Source organism: Ostrinia furnacalis, unplaced genomic scaffold, assembly GCF_004193835.3.
Source record: "Ostrinia furnacalis isolate ACB-3 unplaced genomic scaffold, ASM419383v2 OfSCF4790, whole genome shotgun sequence".
Lineage (NCBI taxonomy): Eukaryota > Metazoa > Arthropoda > Insecta > Lepidoptera > Crambidae > Ostrinia > Ostrinia furnacalis.
The window spans coordinates 80245-100397 of NW_021135029.1; the positions used below are offsets into that span (position 1 = coordinate 80245).

Here is a 20153-nt window from a genome sequence, read left to right on the forward strand (position 1 = left end):
TCGCAATGGTAATTAAAATAATATATTCTTAATTAGACCTACGTAGGCAGGCCTCCCACTAGGTGCACCGACGATCTGGTGAAGGTCGCGGGAGGTGCCTGGACGCGAGCGGCGCAGGACCGGTCTTTGTGGAAATCCTTGGGGAGGCCTTTATCCAGCAGTGGACGTCTTTCGGCTGAAAGTGCTGAAACGAACGAATCAAGAATCGCCCATTGCCTCAAAAGTAACTCATAGGAAATTGCACGACATTAGGCGGCCAAATGTATAACGTAGAGTACAGACGACACATTGGACATTATAAAGAACAATGGCAGGCATGGTACCCAGTAAAATTGAAGATGTACGGAGTTGATTTCTTGATATTATATACTCGATACTTGGACACTTATTTTACGTATTTTTATGATTTTCCACAACTTCCGAGAATAAAGAAAACATAACTTTTGTTTTCATTTGAATACTGCTAACAAAACGCTTACCTGAATATGCAATAATAAAACGCAATAGGACCCTTTTCTTTAGGGCCGTAACCTACAACTATTTTATTCAATCAGATAAATCGATTATCGATTAACTTACTTTACCAATTATTCAGATATCGACTTAAGATCTATAAAACCATTGATACAATCAACAAAGTGAATATAATTATCGGTTTAGCTCTATTTATATTCATTTTAATAATATATTATGCTAATTAGATTTATGAGGAATAAATGGAGGCTATTGATTATTATCGATTACTCCAATGTATCGTACATTGCATTACGTCAAGGTACGTCACGCGACTGACATACAAGTACAACAACTGTCAAATCAGTTCTTTGTTTACATTCCATCGTTTGGTGGTTTTCCAACGTTTCGTCGTCTCGGTGTGATCATAAAGTGCTGTTTATGGTATACCTACCTACTTGCAAAGTAAAGAACAGTCGAGTTGAGAGCACCCTATGCCTCCCCCTGTCTTTTCTTTAGTATTGTGATACTATCTTAGCGAAAGGATGCTTGTTTGTGTATTGTGATCTGTTTGTAACCATGTCTTGGGAACTTGGAAATGCTCAAGTCACTGGAGCAAACATTGTTGAGAATCAAGAGAGGCTAATTGGTCACAACATTTGTGTAGGATGCGGCCGCTCGATTTTTAGTCAGTTCTCGCACAATATTGAGAGAAACTCCTACAAATGAAGAAGGCCCAATAGTTGCTATTATATCACAGTGGATACATCCAAGACAGGTAAATGTAATACCATAATTGGCAATATCTTAATTGGCTTTCGTTATTTAATTATACTATTGTTACACAAATGCGAAAACAGTAAATGGTGTATATGTAGTTTCTTAAGCAGTGGTTTTTAGACTGTTATTGTTTCACTGTATGTTTTCCGAACAAAATAAAATAAATAAATAATTGTCTCTGTTCTGTGTGTCCGTACAATAAATATGTCTAGAACAATGGCAGGCATGGTACCCAGTAAAATTGAAGATGTACGGAGTTGATTTCTTGATATTATATACTCGATACTTGGACACTTATTTTACGTATTTTTATGATTTTCCACAACTTCCGAGAATAAAGAAAACATAACTTTTGTTTTCATTTGAATACTGCTAACAAAACGCTTACCTGAATATGCAATAATAAAACGCAATAGGACCCTTTTCTTTAGGGCCGTAACCTACAACTATTTTATTCAATCAGATAAATCGATTATCGATTAACTTACTTTACCAATTATTCAGATATCGACTTAAGATCTATAAAACCATTGATACAATCAACAAAGTGAATATAATTATCGGTTTAGCTCTATTTATATTCATTTTAATAATGTATTATGCTAATTAGATTTATGACGAATAAATGGAGGCTATTGATTATTATCGATTACTCCAATGTATCGTACATTGCATTACGTCGAGGTACGTCACGCGACTGACATACAAGTACAACAACTGTCAAATCAGTTCTTTGTTTACATTTCTCTATGGTTTACATTCCATAGTTTGGTGGTCTTCCAACGTTTCGTCGTCTCGGTGTGATCATAAAGTGCTGTTTATGGTATACCTACCTACTTGCAAAGTAAAGAACAGTCGAGTTGAGAGCACCCTATGCCTCCCCCTGTCTTTTCTTTAGTATTGTGATACTATCTTAGCGAAAGGATACTTGTTTGTGTATTGTGATCTGTTTGTAACCATGTCTTGGGAACTTGGAAATGCTCAAGTCACTGGAGCAAACATTGTTGAGAATCAAGAGAGGCTAATTGGTCACAACATTTGTGTAGGATGCGGCCGCTCGATTTTTAGTCAGTTCTCGCAGAATATTGAGAGAAACTCCTACAAATGAAGAAGGCCCAATAGTTGCTATTATATCACAGTGGATACATCCAAGACAGGTAAATGTAATACCATAATTGGCAATATCTTAATTGGCTTTCTTTATTTAATTATACTATTGTTACACAAATGCGAAAACAGTAAATGGTGTATATGTAGTTTCATAAGCAGTGGTTTTTAGACTGTTATTGTTTCACTGTATGTTTTCCGAACAAAATAAAATAAATAAATAATTGTCTCTGTTCTGTGTGTCCGTACAATAAATATGTCTTTATATACGTTTTTTTTAGAATAACTANGTATGTTTTCCGAACAAAATAAAATAAATAAATAATTGTCTCTGTTCTGTGTGTCCGTACAATAAATATGTCTTTATACATTTTTTTTAGAATAACTAGGATTTGATCTATATTGTTATGTTTTAGATTACTCAAAGTGATCAAGCATGTACCGCATGTTGGTTACGCGCTCAGAGAACTCTCCGTCGTCAGCAATTGGTTGATGAGGCCAGAAACATAAATGAAGAATTAACAACATGTGTCAATTGCAACAAAGATTTGTTACATAGCAATGGCCACTTATTGAGAAACGAAGACGAAAATGTCATCAACATCATTAAAAGCTGGATCCTAATAATGTAAGTACTTTAAGAAAGAAGAAAAAGGTCACTTTTGTTGAAAAATAATGTGAACATTTCACTATTAAATGAATTTGTTTTTTTAGATCAACCTCATGGATAGTATTTGCCATGCTTGTTGGCAACTTGCAAATGAAGCAGCACGGCAAGGTTCTGAGTCACCAGAGACTGCATCCCAACCGTTGGAGACAGATGACCCTCCTGACTCACATGAACTACAGGAAGATAATCATGAGGAGGCGTGCCATCATAGGATATTGTTGCAACTGTATTGTGGGTTTGAGGACAGTAGGGTGTTGCTCACATGTGATGAGTATCGTATGGTATTTAGCCTATGCTCGTCACTTAGACAATATATCACCACCTGCACAAGTGTTAGATGGAATTCTTGTAAGAATAAACATTGAATAAAGCAGTATATTGATTTTAACTTTTGTTTTTATTTATTAAACTTCTTGATAGCATTATTATGTTGACTTGAATAAAAGTTCCCCATTAAAGCCTTGTCTATTTTATGAATGTGTATAAATAGTAATCTTTAGAAAAATAAAGATAAAAGAATATCTCTTGTTTAGGCGAGCACTCGCGATGCGTATTATCTAATGAGCATCAATCCAACAGAAAGTAACTGCCTTTAAAATCATCCTGAATAAAAGATAAAACGATAATATTATTTTGATCACTTCGTTGTTTTAAACATTATTATTTTTTTCTGTCAGTATCAGTCAGATTAAACATGTCAAAAAATGACAATTGACATTTAAAACGTTTTGTTCTCCATGTTCAAGCGTTCTGTTAACCTTCAAAGCGTTTTGTTAACCTTGTTCCGTATTATCATAACATTGAATTTATCTTTTTATTCTGAAGTTGTAGAAATATGGTATGATTACATTTTTTGTTGTATAAATCAAGACAAAGAAATTGGTAATATTTTCATTGTTGTACACTCCGTCTAAAGACGGTACCAACACTACATAGGTTTCTGCCAATGTTCTTTCCTGATGAGTGAGTGAGTCAGTGACCTTTCGCTTTTACGAGTATAATATAGAAGATACGAGTGTAACTCCGTCTGACTGTTAGTACACTTTTACGCTTATAAACCACTGAACCGATTTGGATGTTTGATATAGAGATAGTATGAGTCACAAAAAATGACATAAGTATAGTTTTTTTCCCGCTTTTTGAAACAGACGCGCGCGATAAAGCTTTTCTGTGACAGATAAAATTTCACGCGGGCAAATCCGCGGGCAAAAGCTAGAACTCTCATAATCCTGTCAACACCATGTCCTGGAATAGGCATGTCAATTTTTCATTGTTCCTTTTAAAAAGCTGCTTTTAGTGTCTAGCTTGTACCATCGTCTGTACGTACCACGCTGTACAGTCAGCGTCAAATAGTTCGTGACATCAAAGTGGTCAATAAGTTGACAACGCAACGCAACCTTATTCCATCCAATTGTAACAAAGACGTGTTGCGAGCTTTTTGGCTACTTTAGGTGTCATGTAGTATTTGACGCTGACAGTACCTACTAGTAATACGTCTCGTTCCATTACAAAGAATCGCCATTTGATGAGAGCGAGAGAAAAAACTGAACTGTAAAATTATTGGACTTGATATACCTACTTAATCCTGGATTTCCTAGACGTCTAGCAACCCCAATTTCAACCCTTCTAACTCTTCAAGGATAATAAAACCTAACTATTTTCATAGTCCTACCTTAGACACTTCATGTTTGCCTAGACAGTCATGTCTAAAGTCTACCTATGCTTTTGTACGTTTTGTTAATGTTGACAGGATAAGCGGTTTTAACCGGTGGAAGCCGGATTTCGAACGATTTGTCAAAGAGACAGATTGTGGGAAGTTGTATCTGCTCTGGGTACGTAAATTCCAGATATATGTATGTAAATATATTAATATTACTGAATTCACTCCATGTTTAGTTGAATTACGAGTTACCAAAAATTTACACATTAATCGCTAAAAAAATTTTCATACTAAAATGCATCTACTGTAGGTACCTATGATTAAAAATGTCTGTCTTGTAGTACAAGTTTGTAGTTCTGCCAGAGCAGAAAGTTACTATACTGTTAAACTTTGTCACATGAATATTCATTCGTTATCGTCGTCGTTATTTATATCGATTTTACGAGTCTAGTAAAATCTCAATTATCCGGACTTGGATTATCCGGATATCCGAATAACATTCTTCGCGGTTGTAATTACCGATTTAGGATCTGGACCCATCAAAACGGCAAGGCGCCGCCAGCGTAACACGGTACAGACGTCGTCTTGGTTCATTGTTATAAGAAACGGATTCATCCAATCTATACTTCTATACTANAGCAAAAACAAAAGAAAACTATGTGTAAAATGGGATTGAAAAAAACTGGTCCAAATTAGCGGACTCTCCCTTACAAGTTTAATTGGTAACTCTATATGTGTTATAGAATGCTGTTTGTTTTCCTAACAATAAAATAAAAATAAATAAAAAATATTTTTTTATCAAGTAGTATGTTTATTGCCTAGCTATTTCCCGCGACACCAACCTCGTGTCATTCGGTCTGCAACAAAAAGTATCACGCGATTTTCTCCCTTCCAAAGCTTTCAAACTAAAATCCATTAGTCTGCCAAAGACGCATAGCAACTATACTTGTCGTTAATTTCGTTGCGGGTCCAATGACAGTTTAACTTTCCCCCGGGACCAACTTGACCTTCATTGGTTGGGTTTTTTATGGCGGTCAAGCTGTAGATCCTGGCTACACAGGAGTTGCAGTGGTGGGAACGAGAGGTGGGAATAGTCCCGTAAGTATACTTGAAAATCAAACCCTCCTTCTGGCGCAATCGAGTAATAAGAGTCCTTAAACGTCGTTTAACTAGTCACAACTCGGTTGGAGTTTTCTCGATCCTTCAGAAATGGATATCTAATCGATACAAAGAATCTATCCGAGAATGGCACACTCGGTATAGCAATCCAACGATTTATAGAAAGCGTTCAGCGGCTTAGACTTCGTAGTGATGTGACAGATGTGATGAAATATCGATTACTGTTTTGATTTATATCGATTATTTTTATGATATACTTAGCTCACTGCTGCTGAAATAAAATCAGGGAAAAAAAATCTTATATGATTTCAGACAAAATTAATAACTGTGTAGATGTCCATACAATAACAGTTTTCTAATTTATTGGACCTAGGTAATTAATTCTGGTTTTTTAACTACCTTTTAAGCCAAGTATTTTATTTTTTAGCCAAGAGTTATAGAATTAGCTCGTTGGTCCTGTTACCAAACGTTATCCTAAATAACTGATTTTCAAAACATTATCGATTTTTCCACAATCGATGATTTACCCACAACCCTAAGATGTCGATAAAATTGAGTTTTGATTCCCCCGCAGTCTGCAGGGAGGACGTGTTCCGAATATACGAAAGGATTTGTCGTGTGCGCTTAATACGTTTCCGAGTTATATTAAACTAGCCTCTGCCCATGGCTTCACGTGGGTGGACTTCGATAAATTTTAGCCTATGTGCTATTTTGATTTTTAATCTAAATCGTTGTAAAGTTTATCAAAATCTGTCCAGTATTTTTTGGGTAAACGAGTTAGATCCTTAAAAATTTTCGATAATTCGACGTTGGCCTGTCTTGAGAACAGATTGAAGGCTAGTTTACTTAAGTCTTAAATTCTTTATTTTAATTACTAATCCACGCAAATTTTTAAAATTTTCTTACGAAACCTCTCTTGATAATAAAAAAGAATTAGAGAAGTCGGTCCAGCCGTTCACGCGTTGGTCACGACACCAAGAGAAATAGGGATAGTAGATAGATATAGATTCCCTAAATAAGAAGGATTACAGCGGTAAGCAAGAGTTAATACTAGACTCCGAAGTCTCAGAATCAATCCCCAGACAGGTCACAAGAAAAGTTTAATTAACCTTTTGTTAAAAAAGTTCCCATTTCCCTTTTTGAATTAAGACTTAAAGCTGGAATTAACCTAATAAAGCGATTAGCAACATAATTTCAGAGCCAGCGACTTAAGCTTAGAAAAGGTCAGACAATTAATTACCTCTTTGACTCTGGCTGTCTAGACTAGAACAAAGGGTGCCTGGTTTCGATGGGTTTTCAAGACAAAAAAGATCACCATTATACAAACAAATGTATAGCAAAAAAATATTAAGGCCTTCTACGAGTCTTGTAAAACCTGCTTCCCTAATAAATAAAAAAATAAACTAGCGGCCGCCCGTGACTTCGTGCGCGTGGATCCAGTTTCACCCCCTAGTGGTTGAATTTTGCAAAATCCTGTCTTAGTGAGCACCTAGTTACGTTCTAAAAGGAATCCCCATGCAAAATTTGAGACTCCTAGCACTTATAATAATAATATGTAGTTTCTGAAAGAACAATGNTTTCCTGATGAGTGAGTGAGTCAGTGACCTTTCGCTTTTACGAGTATAATATAGAAGATACGAATGTAACTCCGTCTGACTGTTACACTTTTACGCTTAAACCACTGAACCGATTTGGATGTTTGTTATAGAAATACCTTGAGTTGAAAAAGGACATAAGAGTTTTAATCCGGATTTTGAAACAGACACTTCCATCGCAAAGAATACCCATTTGACTATGCATTTGATGAGAGCGAGAGAAAAAACGGAAACGGATAGCTGGAACTGCCGCAAAATTATTGGACTGGGGCGATTCCGGATTTTCCAGATGTTTGGTAGCAACCCTAGCTCCAACCCTTCTAACTCTTCAAGGATAATAAAACCTAAATCTTTTCATATTCCTACCTTAGACACCTCATGTTTGCCCAGACAGTCATGTCTAAAGTCTACCTATACTTTTGAGGGTTTTGGTAATTTTGACAGGCTAAACGGTTTTGAACGATTTGTCAAGAGACAGATTGTGGGAAGTATTTGGAGTTGTGTTCCCTCAGGTACGTAAATGTATGAAATTTATTGAATTCACTTCTGTTCAAGAGATGATTTACAAGTAACATTTTCTGAAAAAAGTTCAACATTGGTCGCTAAAAACTGTTAAATGACACACTCTTTGTCAGGTTCAGGTTATTTCTTGTCAAACTATGCGTACCTACTTACCTGTCCTTCGTATGTTCCCAAATGTATTTTTTGGGAACTTACGAGTAAATTAATAACAAAATAGGAGCATCCTATCCTAGTATTTTATGCTATTTAACTAACTTAACTAAATCTCAAAGCATTGTTTTCTTACTGCACCTAAGTTAAATTATATTATTGTAACTATGTTTCCCTAAAAAATATAAATAAATAAATTCACAAATATGAGTAATGCTCCGGCCGGACAATCTGGAAATCATCTCATCTCATCTGGATTCTGAGGGAGGCCTATATTCAGTCACGGTAATACTATCATAAAATTACCGTGATTTAGTGTAGACGTTCAGTAGCTGAAATTAATGATTCACAAACAAGTCCAAAACTTACCAATATCCAGCACAGCCACCGCATCCTTGACCAGCCGGTACGTGTCCCCGTTGATCCTCAGGAAGTCCACGCATCCCAGGAGCCCATCAGAGAGGCCCAGCTTGCTCTGAAGACCTGTGGTGTTGCCAGCGCCGCCCACCCATACTGGCTCGCGGAAGGTCATGCGGGAGAAGAGACCCTGGGAACAAAGATACGTGTTAATAAGTTTAGTTGTAGTACTGGAAGACAATGCAAGCAGGTAACCGCCTCTGTGGTATAGTGGTAAGACCACCTACTTCAGACGCAGAGGTCCCGGGTTCGATTCCCAGGGGGGGCAGATTTTTCCGTTCGGTTTGGTTGGTGGTAGGGCTTGTTCTAAGTCCACCTGGCTAGCTACCACCATCTTACCTAAGTCCTAAGTCTGTCGCCTTAACAACAATGTTAACAGCATTGTTGTGTTCCGGCAGTTAGAGGTAAGATAGCCAGTTCCTCTGTGGTTGAGGATTCCGAGTGAAGCTCGCTTCCATCTTCGGCCTGATCGTCACTTACCATCAAGTGAGATACAGGCCAAGAGCTCCTAGTTGTGGATAAAAAAAAGGTTTTCCACTCGGTGGATCGACGCGAGAAGTGCACAGCGCAACACTAGACATTATGGAAATTTTTGGGGAGTCTTTTGTCCAGCAGTGGACGTGTTCTGGTTAAAACAAATGTGGCAGTTCCTAGCCTGGATAGGACATTTCAAGTCTGGGGTCAACCATCATCGTCATTAGATTTTAACACTTATGGCAGCTTCTACCCGTTTTAAAGGACATGTCCAATAATTGTCTACAGAATCCAAATTACTAACTATAACGTTTGGTTTTAGGTATTTTTATGACAGACAAAAAACGATCAAACCTAAGCGAGTAGGATTGTTTGAGCCTAAAGAAATTCCTAAATATCTCTTTGTATGCCAACTGTGACCGTTTAATGCTGTTCTCGTTAACCAAAAGACCCAGATATAACCACTGAGTGTTATTGCTGAATGCCAGCATTCTTCTCCGACATTACCCTGGCAATTATGCTAAACTGAATTGGACGCTGTAGGATGCCGGCGGCCTAAGACGGAAGAGGCTAAATTGGGTCGTGTACATACAACGTCTAGCAAAAGGCAAGGGGTAGCCTATGAACAACATGACATACTTCACTTCTGAAAGAAGGTCGTAGCAAATNCAGCAAATATTATCACAACTGAATAAGTTTTTAAAGGTATGGTAGTATTCCAGTTATTGGTAAAATGCTTTTAATTTGACCTCTAAAATAAGGCAGTAAACATAATTTCAGATGACCTCATAAAGGTATTGTAGGAGAAAGGCGTTGAAAGCAGGCCGTTGCCAACCAGCAGATTTAGAAATCATTAGGGGAAGCCTAGTACGTCCTGTGGCTGGAATAATTTGATGATGAAACATAATTTACATATTCCAGCTATAAATTAATTTGTGAGAAGGAATGATCCAAAATTCCAAATGAAACATGCAACAAATGGGAATCACATATTTAAAATGTGGGATTCTTCGCGATTAATTCTGAATCGCCACCGTCCCAACCTTGGACCAAAACTGAAAATGTCCTATTCGCCACCTCCAGTGCTCAGAGACGCAAATGTTCAGAATGAACTGGGCGACGGAGATGATGCCATTGAAGTAATTTGTCTTAGGCACTGACATATTAAACATTCTAGAGACGTCTGTAAATTAAAAGATGGGGAAAGGTTCACATCATGAAATAAAAATAAATTAAAACCATCGAATCACCAGATTTTTTTTTATATTTTATGCTAGCCAAGGCAGGTATTTGACCGCAATCGCACCTGGTGTTAAGTGAGATGCAGTCTAGGATGGTACATATCTGCCCTGTAAGATTAAAGTAACGAAGAAACTAGTCAATAAACTGGGCCCACGAAAGAAAACTGTTAAGAATGAAAATTACATCATAAAAGTAATTTATTTCTTGAAAATGGGCTTTTTATAAACACTCACGTCCCGGTTTTACTTTAGCCCTATCGCTGCTTCGGTCGGGAAAATTTCATTAACAATCATACCTCCAACATAGCAAGTTTCCCCAAAGGCAATGAATGTACCAGTGTTGAGAAGAAGCAGCGAAACTCAGTGAATATTGTCAGCCTCTTTTGAGACTATGTAAACGATCTCATTCTTCTTCTCTTCTTGTCGTGTCAACAACAAACCTACACTGTGTCAGCCCAAAACTCAGCTACAAGAGTGGCGTTGTCAGTAGCTTTCATTAAATCTTTCTGCGTGCAGTTTTCCTGTCATGTAGGGCACGACATCATATGCTCACAACCGCACTTGCACTCCAAGTTGGAACTACCTGAACTGATTGTCCTTATTACGACCAACCTGCGTCCTCTTTATAAGGGAAAATATTTTATTTGTATCTAATCCTGACCTTAAAGCAAAAGGATTCGAATAAAATTGGAACTATAAAAAAGGAAGGTTTCAAATAATTTACTTTTCCTTTCAGTTTACACTGATTGCGGGTAATATCGCAGAAAAATGCCCCAAATTCCTCGATTGGGATAGGAAACGTTTATGGACGGTCAATCATTCACCCGCTTTGAGGCAGATGGAGGTTGAAATACGCAAAAACCTTTTTTGTGGTTCCCCTGATTATTTTGCGGTCGGTTGATTAAAAGCCTTTGCCCAGATTCCAGGCAAATATTGGGGGATAAATTATAAAGCAATGTTGGACCGTTCCGACAGTTGAGGTATGGATTCATAGCGAATTTTTGGAAATGATTTATAATTTTATATCTCTCACGGATACGTAAATTCGATAACGGGACGCGGACCGGGCGCTTCTCTATTTTTCGATTCCTCTTTATTAATCTAAGGAGTCAGTGATAATTAGGATAAAGAACTATTGTGGAACCAGAAATACAAGTGATATTGTGTTGTGTTGACTCTGCGTTTCTTTGGTCTATATCCCTGTAGACATCCTAGATAGGTAAGTACACATCCCTCACCGCAAAAGACGGACAGGGGCTTGGCTTCGTACTAATACAGCGGGGTGTCCGTGTCAGACTGAGCTGGCTAGGACGTTCCGTTGCAAGTTTATGAAAAATTTTCAATAAAAATGATGACGTGCGCTGTAAACGGTTAATAAACAAAAGCAAATTGTATAAATGCTGCCCCAAATCGGATTCTATGGAAAAATACTGTAGATATTTTTGTGAAACATTCCAGATATTGGAATTCATATTCTGCTATTCTTAGAACCATTGATGGAAACACTTTGGAATGTTATCTGGAAACACATTCAAAAGTTTTTCTACAGTTGATTAATTAATATGACTAAGAAACGAGTCTTGATTTAGCTTTAGGTTCAAATATTGAAGAAGTTAGAAGATATTAAATTGGATTTGGAAGGATCTAAAACGTAGGTAACAAGATTAAGGTAGTATTAATACAAATTTTAGTTTTCTTGTAAGCCTTAGTTCGATCCCCGCCGACCATTTTGTGTTAAATCTATTCTTATCATGTATGTGTAGTTTTAGCTTAGCTAAAAGCTTAGGATTAGCAATTAGATTATTAGTAATTAGTTATCTGATTACTTTTCCTATTCTTATTTAAAAAATAACATAAACCACACTGAATGTTAGGCTTGTCCAATGTCCATGAGTCACCATGTTCACACTTTTTTTATACAATAAAAATAACAAATTAGTAACCTAACCTTTTAACTTAGTTTACTATCAAATTCAAATATTTAAATACACAATTTTGGGTAATCGTGCAAGTTGTGCCTGAGTACTTACCTATATCATTTTAAATACCAATTATTCTGGTTTGTGAGTTTGTACCTACCTAACTTACTATCGTGCGGTTCTATTAACCCCAAAATGTCGACGTCCTTGGCCAAACTAACAACCCCATCCCCAAACCCACCCAGTTATGTTCGTTTGTTAAGGTGTGCCTCGAAATAGCAGTGTTTGAACGCGATATAAATTGCTTTTACTGGCCAATATCTGGTTGGTTTCAAAACATTGTTTTGGATCTTTAGTACTCTTTCTTAGTACCTTTAAAAATACTTTATGTGCAAGTTTTAAGATACTAGGGGCTGGGTTGCACGGGTTACTGTCAAGCTCCAAATAAATTCAACGGTTAAAGTTATGGTTACGGTTCAAGTTAGATCATTGGCTCAGACTTTTTACGTTTGTTGATGGTGCGGCAGATTTTTACTTGCTAGTAACTCTTTACCCGACTGCGTCAGAAGGAGGGTTATGTTTTTTGGACTACATTTTAAATTCACGCAAGGGTAATAGTAATGAAGTCCATGCAGATTAATGGAATAAAAGTTGCTATATGAAACCGACACATTTTTTGCAAAGCTTTTCATTACCTACTTTTTGTACAACGAGTATTGTTTTTCACATTTTCAATATGTTACATTGTCCACTATAGTTTGTTGGAATTTTGCAGGTTTTTGTTTATTTCCTGAAAATTTATGACAGCTGGGGCAAAAGCAAGGTTCGTATTTTGGAATTAGTTACGTTTAAATGTACATTCAAAAAATAATTAAAGCCTGTTTTTATGTATAAACTAGCTTTCCGCCCGCGGCTTCGCCCGCGTGGAATTTTGTCTGTCACAGAAAAACTTTATCGCGCGCGTCCCTGTATCAAAAACCGGGATAAAAACTATCCTATGTTCTTTCCCGGGACTCAAACTATCTCTATGCCAAATTTCATCAAAATCGGTTGCGAGGTCTAAGCGGGAAAGCGTAACAGACAGACAGACAGACAGACAGACAGACAGACAGAGTTACTTTCGCATTTATAATATTAGTTGGGATGGGATTTGAATCGAAATCAGCTTCTTTTCAGAATACGAGCTTGTATACATTTGGATTATATTGTTCGTACGAATATATTATTATGCAGATCTTATGTTTGGATCTCGTTCAACTACTGAGGTTTCTACTGATCATAACACCATGAGTCCACTTACAAGTCATATCATGATAAGAGCCCACTCAAAAAGTTTATACAAATTAATATTGACGTCTCTAAGACGCAGGATGCGGGCGGCGCAGGACCGGTTGTTATGGAAATCCTTGGGGGAGGCCTTTGTCCAGCAGTGGACGTCATTCGGCTAAAACGAGCGAACGAAGACGTATTACAACAAATGGTTTTAATGATTTTACTTCTGATCACAGGGCTAGCTCGACCATCTTAGATATTTTTTAATTACAGCCAAAATGGATCCAGTAAAATTTAAATTGTAAATGTAGATTTATTCGTAAGAAGTTGGTATTTTGACGCATAATTTCACCCATAATCTCCAACCCTTTACTTCCCAAAAACCTTCAAAATATTCTGTTATTTACATCTTCTGCAATCCACGGGATCCCGCGGTCCTACAATCCNCAAATTTTAGTTCAGTAGAAAGATAGCCTTAGTTCGATCCCCGCCGACCATTTTGTGGTAAATCTATTCTTATCATGTATGTGTAGTTTTAGCTTAGCTAAAAGCTTAGGATTAGCAATTAGATTATTAGTAATTAGTTACAGATTACTTTGCCTACTCTTATTTCAAAAAATATAAATCACACTTTGAATGTTAGGCTTGTCCATGAGTCACATATTCATACATTTTTTTGTACAATAAAAACAACTAATTAGTAACCTAACCTTGTAATTTAGTTTACTATCAAATTAAAATATTTATTTGCACAATTTTGGGTAATCGTGTAAGTTGTGCCTGAGTACCTACTTACCTGTATAATTTTAAATACCAATTCTGGTTTGTGAGTTTGTACCTACCTAACTTACTATCTTGTGGTTCTATTAACCCCAAAATGTCGACGTCCTTGACCAAACTAACAACCCCATCCCCAAACCCACCCAGTTATGTTCGTTTGTTAAGGTGTGCCTCGAAATAGCAGTGTTTGAACGCGATATAAATTGCTTTTACTGGCCAATATCTGGTTGGTTTCAATACATTGTTCTGGATCTTTAGTACTCTTTCTTAGTAGGTACCTCTATAAATACTTTATGTGCAAGTTTTAAGATAAGTACTAAGGCTGGGTTGCACGGGTTACACCAATCTTACTAGCTATAAGAAACGTCAAAAGTCTGTCAAGCTCCATATAAAATCACCGGTTAACGTTATGGTTAGGTACGGTTCAAGTTAGATCATTGGTTCAGACTTTTTTCCTTTCGTCGTCGTCGTCGTCGTTTCAGCCGAAAGACGTCCACTGCTGGACAAAGGCCTCCCCCAAGGATTTCCACAAAGACCGGTCCTGCGCCGCTTGCATCCAGGTACTTCCCGCGACCTTCACCAGATCGTCGGTCCACCTAGTGGGAGGCCTGCCCACGCTACGTCTTCCAGCTCGTGGTCGCCACTCAAGAACTTTCCTTTGTTATAGTTAAATTAAGATGGTGCAGTAGATTTTTAATTGCTATGCTTTTTCGACCACATTTTAAATCTACGCAAGGTACTATGTCTAATAATGAAGTCCATGCAGATTAATATGGAATAAAAGTTGCTATACGAAACCGACACATTTTTTGCAAAGCTTTTCATTACTTTTTGTACAACGAGTACCTATTGTTTTTTACATTTTCAATATGTTACATTGTCCACTATGAATGGTTTGTTGGAATTTTGCAGGTTTTTTTTTATTTCCTGAAAATTTTCGACAGCTGGGGCAAAAGTTTGGAATTAGTTACGTTTAAAATTAAATGTACATTCAAAAAGTAATTAAAGCCTGTTTTTATGTATAAAGAATGGAAATCAGCATCTTTTCAGAATACGAGCTTGTACTTATACATTTAGATTATATTGTTCGTACGAATATAGGCAGATCTTATGTTTGGATCTCGTTCAACTACTAAGGTTTCTACTGATCATAACACCACGAGTCTACTTACAAGTCATATCATGATAAGAGCCCACTCAAAAAGTTTATACAAATTAATATTGACGTCTCTAAGGCGCAGGATGCGAGCGGCGCAGGACCGGTCTTTGTGGAAATCCTTGGGGGAGGCCTTTGTCCAGCAGTGGACGTCATTTGGCTAAAACGAGCGAACGAAGACGTATTACAACAAATGGTTTTAATGATTTTACTTCTGATCACAGGGCTAGCTCGACCATCTTAGATATTTTTTAATTACACCCAAAATGGATCCAGTAAAATTGAAATTGTAATTGTAGATTTATTCGTAAGAAGGTGGTATTTTGACGCATAATTTCACCCATAATCTCCAACCCTTTACTTCCCAAAAACCTTCAAAATATTCTGTTATTTACATCTTCTGCAATCCACGGGATCCCGCGGTCCCCTACAATCCCGGATTCCCGGATAATGCGGCATCGATCCACAGATAAAAGTTCGCTCCTTCGGGAAATCTCACTTCTTTGTTGTTGGCTAAAATGAAACTATTGCAGTAGAAGTTGGAGGTATTATGTTCACGATGTTGCAAAGTTTCTGGATTGACGCGCTTTGCGGGTGGAAATTGGAACTAATGAAGAAATTGCAACAATAAGATAAAAATGTGCGTTATTTACGAGGTTATTTAGGTAGGTAGTACAGTCAGCGTCAATTTGTGACACCCAAAGTGGCCAAAAAGTTGATAACACAACCTTATTCCAATGAGGATCATTTCGATTTTTAGCTGTGAATGCAGATTTATAGGGCTAAGAAATCCTTAATACACAGTACAAAAATTTTTGTTCTACGACAAAAATTGACGAAGTTATGGCCAAATTACTAAAAAAGTTCACTGACCGCCCGGCGCGGGGACGATGACGTCATTATATCCGATCCGAACGCTGCCGGCGTACTGCGTGGATAGAAAATATTTTTTTCTAGCCAAATTATCAGTTTTAGAGAAAAACTTGTAATGACATTTATTCATCAAAATAAAGTAAGCTATCGATAGGTAATTTTTAAAAATGGAAATTGTGAAAAATAACGCAAAAAATCCATACAATAAAAAAAAATGTAATAATCACACACTAGCTTGCTGGTGAGATAAGCTGCACTGTATAACTATTGTAACATCTACCTTGTTGTATTACCTTGTCTCGGTGAATAAATGATCTTTTATCTTTTTCACAATTTTTATTTTTAAAAATTACTGGTCGATCAGTTACTTTATTTTGAAGAATAAATGTTATTAAAAGTTTTTTTCTAAAACTGATAGTTTAGCCAGAAAAAAATATTTTCCATCCCATTAGTACGCCGGCTGCGCTCGATTCGGATATAATGACGTCACGCGGCCTTGCGTACGTTGACTTTTAGCGGCAAAAACGGCCTATGTTTATTACTTAATATCTTCGTAAGTAATGGTCCGATTTGGATAATTCAAAAACATATATCTTTCTTATGTCTTAAAGATTAACGTAGATACTAGTTTTATTGAATTTTCTACAACAGTACTGATCCTCATTGTAGTAAAGACGTGTTGCGATCTTATTGGCTACTTTGTGTACTTACTAATCGTATCGGTAGTTTATTTAAAGTACCTGTCTAAAAGTAAAGTACCAACTTACAACAGTAACAGTACAATACTTGTCGAATTGCCAATAAACAAATTTAAGATACATATAAAATATACTCTTATGTCCAAAGGGTACTACAAGGTTTGAGACTATATTGATGACAAGGATGCGTGGTCAGTTCAGTCTGCACATATTTGATGTACTTGAATTTGGTTATTCTTACCGTTAGATAATTCCTGGCAATTAGTGGTGACTGAGTTTGTTCCGGCGTTTCTTCTCAGCACTTACCATATGTTTGTCTCGAAGCGCTGGTAGGGCCCAAAAGATAAGGAGACGTGTAAAGTGCCCCATAAGGGCTACCTTTTATTTTTTATATTTGACGTTCATAAGTGCCACTTGTGGTCTAAACTGAATAAATAATTTTGATTTTAAATGACAAGAAATAGTGCAAGGATTTACCTACCCATAACTTTCAGTACCAGCTGATGGTTGTCAAAAGTGACGGGGATATGTATAGCTTTACTTGGGACGTGTATAAATGCCATTAAAAAGGCCTATACTAGTAACTATATTAATAAATAGTCCCCACGAATTCCTTCTTCAGCTTCTTTTTTTTAATAGTCCAACTTTAATTAACTGAAAGCTTACTTAATTTTAACTAAAATGAAGTTAATAAACCTTTTACAAAGTAGTTTTTCAAGACCTCCATAGTACTACGGGACAATGACAGCAGTGAATAATCGCGAAAATGGTCTTACAAAAGTGGANCTGTGCTGTAACAGTTACATTGTGACTATCGATGTTTACATTTTAGTTTAATTTGTTATTAGAATCTCAATAAAATTTTTCTTTGTCTGCTTTTTACCTATAACTTTGTAATAATGTTCTAACTAAACGAAACGCGCATGAAAATATAAACGATTGCCTATCATTTGTATTCAAACTATCGCTAATTTGTATTTCAAAATATTTTTGCTACTATTGTGATCGCATTTGTTTCTCAAGATTTTGATTTAAGAACGATATTAAAGGCTAGATTGCACCATCTTACTTTAACTTTAACAAATGTCAAAAATCTGTCAAACTCCATACAAAGAAAGTGATCCTTTAGGAGTTCCGTTTTTTCCTTTTGAGGTACGGAACTCTAAAAACACCGGTTACTTATCGATAAAGTTACAGTTAAAGTTAGGTGGTGCAACTCAGCCCTAGACTATATTAAACTCCGACAACATACATCCAAATTATCGATATTTCCTCTCTGTTGCATTAGCTAGTTGTAAAGTAAACTATCGACACACACACATCACTAAGCTCAACTGGTGATTTAATTAACCGTCTAATGAAGTGGCGCCCTCTAGTGCTGAGCTCTTTAAACTTCGCTCTTATTTTAGCTGTTTTCCGTGGAATTTATTAGCATTTTTTGGTGAAAAGTTTTACGTGCCGTCAAGTGTTTTGGTATGAATATGCTGATTTTTTTGTTACATTGAGTTTTGTTTAATTATGAGCTATCTTGCTCTTAATAACATTTTGACTCAAAAGTGGTAAAGCCTGGCACAGTCGCGATAGCAATATAATTACGCGCGAGCGATAAGGATGGGTAGCTTGGGGTCATTGGACAAAATTCTACGTGCTCACGGACCAGGCTTTAGTTGAGATTTAAGGTTAATTTAGCATCTGGACGGTTTGAGAATGAAAGCCACGAACTTGCCGGTTCAGTTGAAATTCGGAAATACCATCAAAATCAATAAATACCAATTTTCAGAACTCCCGCTAAACTATCCAGATAAAAATACCAAATGACTGGACTGGCAGCAGCAATAAAATAGAAACTTAAAATTTTTTTAAGGACAAAAATTTTCATAAACGACGATATTGAATTTTCTATATCCTGTACAAATTGGTTTGCTTTAACAGCTCGGTGCCACGGTGTCTTAATCGATTTTATTTATTAGAACGTATAATTTCCATTGGCATGAAATTGTCATCTGTAATTCGTATTCAATGAGTGCCATGATCGGCAAAACAATACGCTAACGAGCGCTGTTAATTATTCAACCGAAGTCTCTAATTAATCGAAGGTTTGACAACGCTTTGACTAATCAACTGCTTTAAACAAAACGATTGTTTGTGATGCAGCTAAACAAGGCTTGGAAGTGAGTTGTTGTCAACATGACCGTTCTGTCAGACTATGTAGGGATGTTATGGATTAGTTTCGGTTATGGATACGGTTACGGATATAGGAATAATGTTATACCGGTTTCGGTACCGGTTACGGATATTTTTTTATTTCGGATATCCAAAAGTTTCGGTTACGGTTACGGATATCTGTGCTTTAGAATTTGCAATAGGTACTTGTCCAACACGGTTCATTCATGGCTGCACAATTAAAAGTAATAAAAAAATAAAAATTGATACGGGATGGCATTATTTAAGGTAAATCAGGCTGTTATGCCTTTACATAATGCAATACAAAAAACAATTTAAACTGTCTACATCCGAAACTTTTGAATCAGTTACGGTTACGGTTTCGGATATTTTTTTATTTCGGATATCCGAAAGTTTCGGTTACGGTTACGGATATCCATAGGGGAACCGTGATAACATCCCTGCTATAGGTCTAGTCAACTCAGTCATTGCCTGAGGTATGGAAGCGGCTCGGGAGGAACATTGACGTGACAGAGTATTTGAAGCAGATCTGAAGTCTCGCTGACGTTTGGCATCTCATAAATGTTCCTATAACATAGGCTTCTTGTCGCGACAAGGAAAAATTTCCGTGCTTTTAAGCGATTTTGTGAAAAATATTATTGGCAGGTAGTTGCTAATTGCTCATAAGATAGGCCCCCTTAATTTAATTTATTGTCTGTGGTGCATAATCTTTTCTTAAAGGTTTTAAACCTTTGTTTGTCACCTGTCATTCGCTTTGCAATGGAGGGAAGTCGAACCTTAATTTCGAACTCCTCCTATGTTCTTCTGATTAATTTCGTTGCGGGTCCAATGACAGTTTAACTTTCCGCTGGGACAAACTTGACCTTCATTGGTTGGGTTTTTGTGGCGGTCAAACTGTAGATCCTGGCTACACAGGAGTTGCAGTGGTGGGAACGAGAGGTGGGAATAGTCCCGTTATACCATAGGCATCAAGTTAAGTGCCACACTGACCAACGACATCATAAAGGTATCAGTAAAGCGCTGGATGCAGGCCGCTAACAACCGGGCAACATGAAAAGCATTGGGGAAGGCCTATGTTCAGCA

General features: G+C 36.9%; 1 protein-coding gene across 1 annotated transcript; it reads left to right on the forward strand.

Annotated features, from left to right (window-relative positions):
• Positions 1-748: 748 nt before the first annotated feature.
• On the forward strand, positions 749-3398 carry LOC114360013 (uncharacterized). Its single transcript, XM_028314562.1, has 4 exons — positions 749-775; positions 1121-1231; positions 2757-2968; positions 3055-3398. Exons 1-4 carry the CDS (start codon positions 749-751, stop codon positions 3377-3379), a joined length of 675 nt encoding a protein of 224 aa, XP_028170363.1. The 3' UTR covers positions 3380-3398.
• Positions 3399-20153: the final 16755 nt, after the last annotated feature.

Coding starts and splice junctions, on each gene's coding strand:
- LOC114360013 (XM_028314562.1), top strand. CDS start 749: ATGTATCGTACATTGCATTACGTCAAG. Junction 776..1,120: donor GTACATTGCATTACGTCAAG/GTACGTCACGCG, acceptor ACATTTGTGTAG/GATGCGGCCGCTCGATTTTT. Junction 2,969..3,054: donor AAAAGCTGGATCCTAATAAT/GTAAGTACTTTA, acceptor TTGTTTTTTTAG/ATCAACCTCATGGATAGTAT.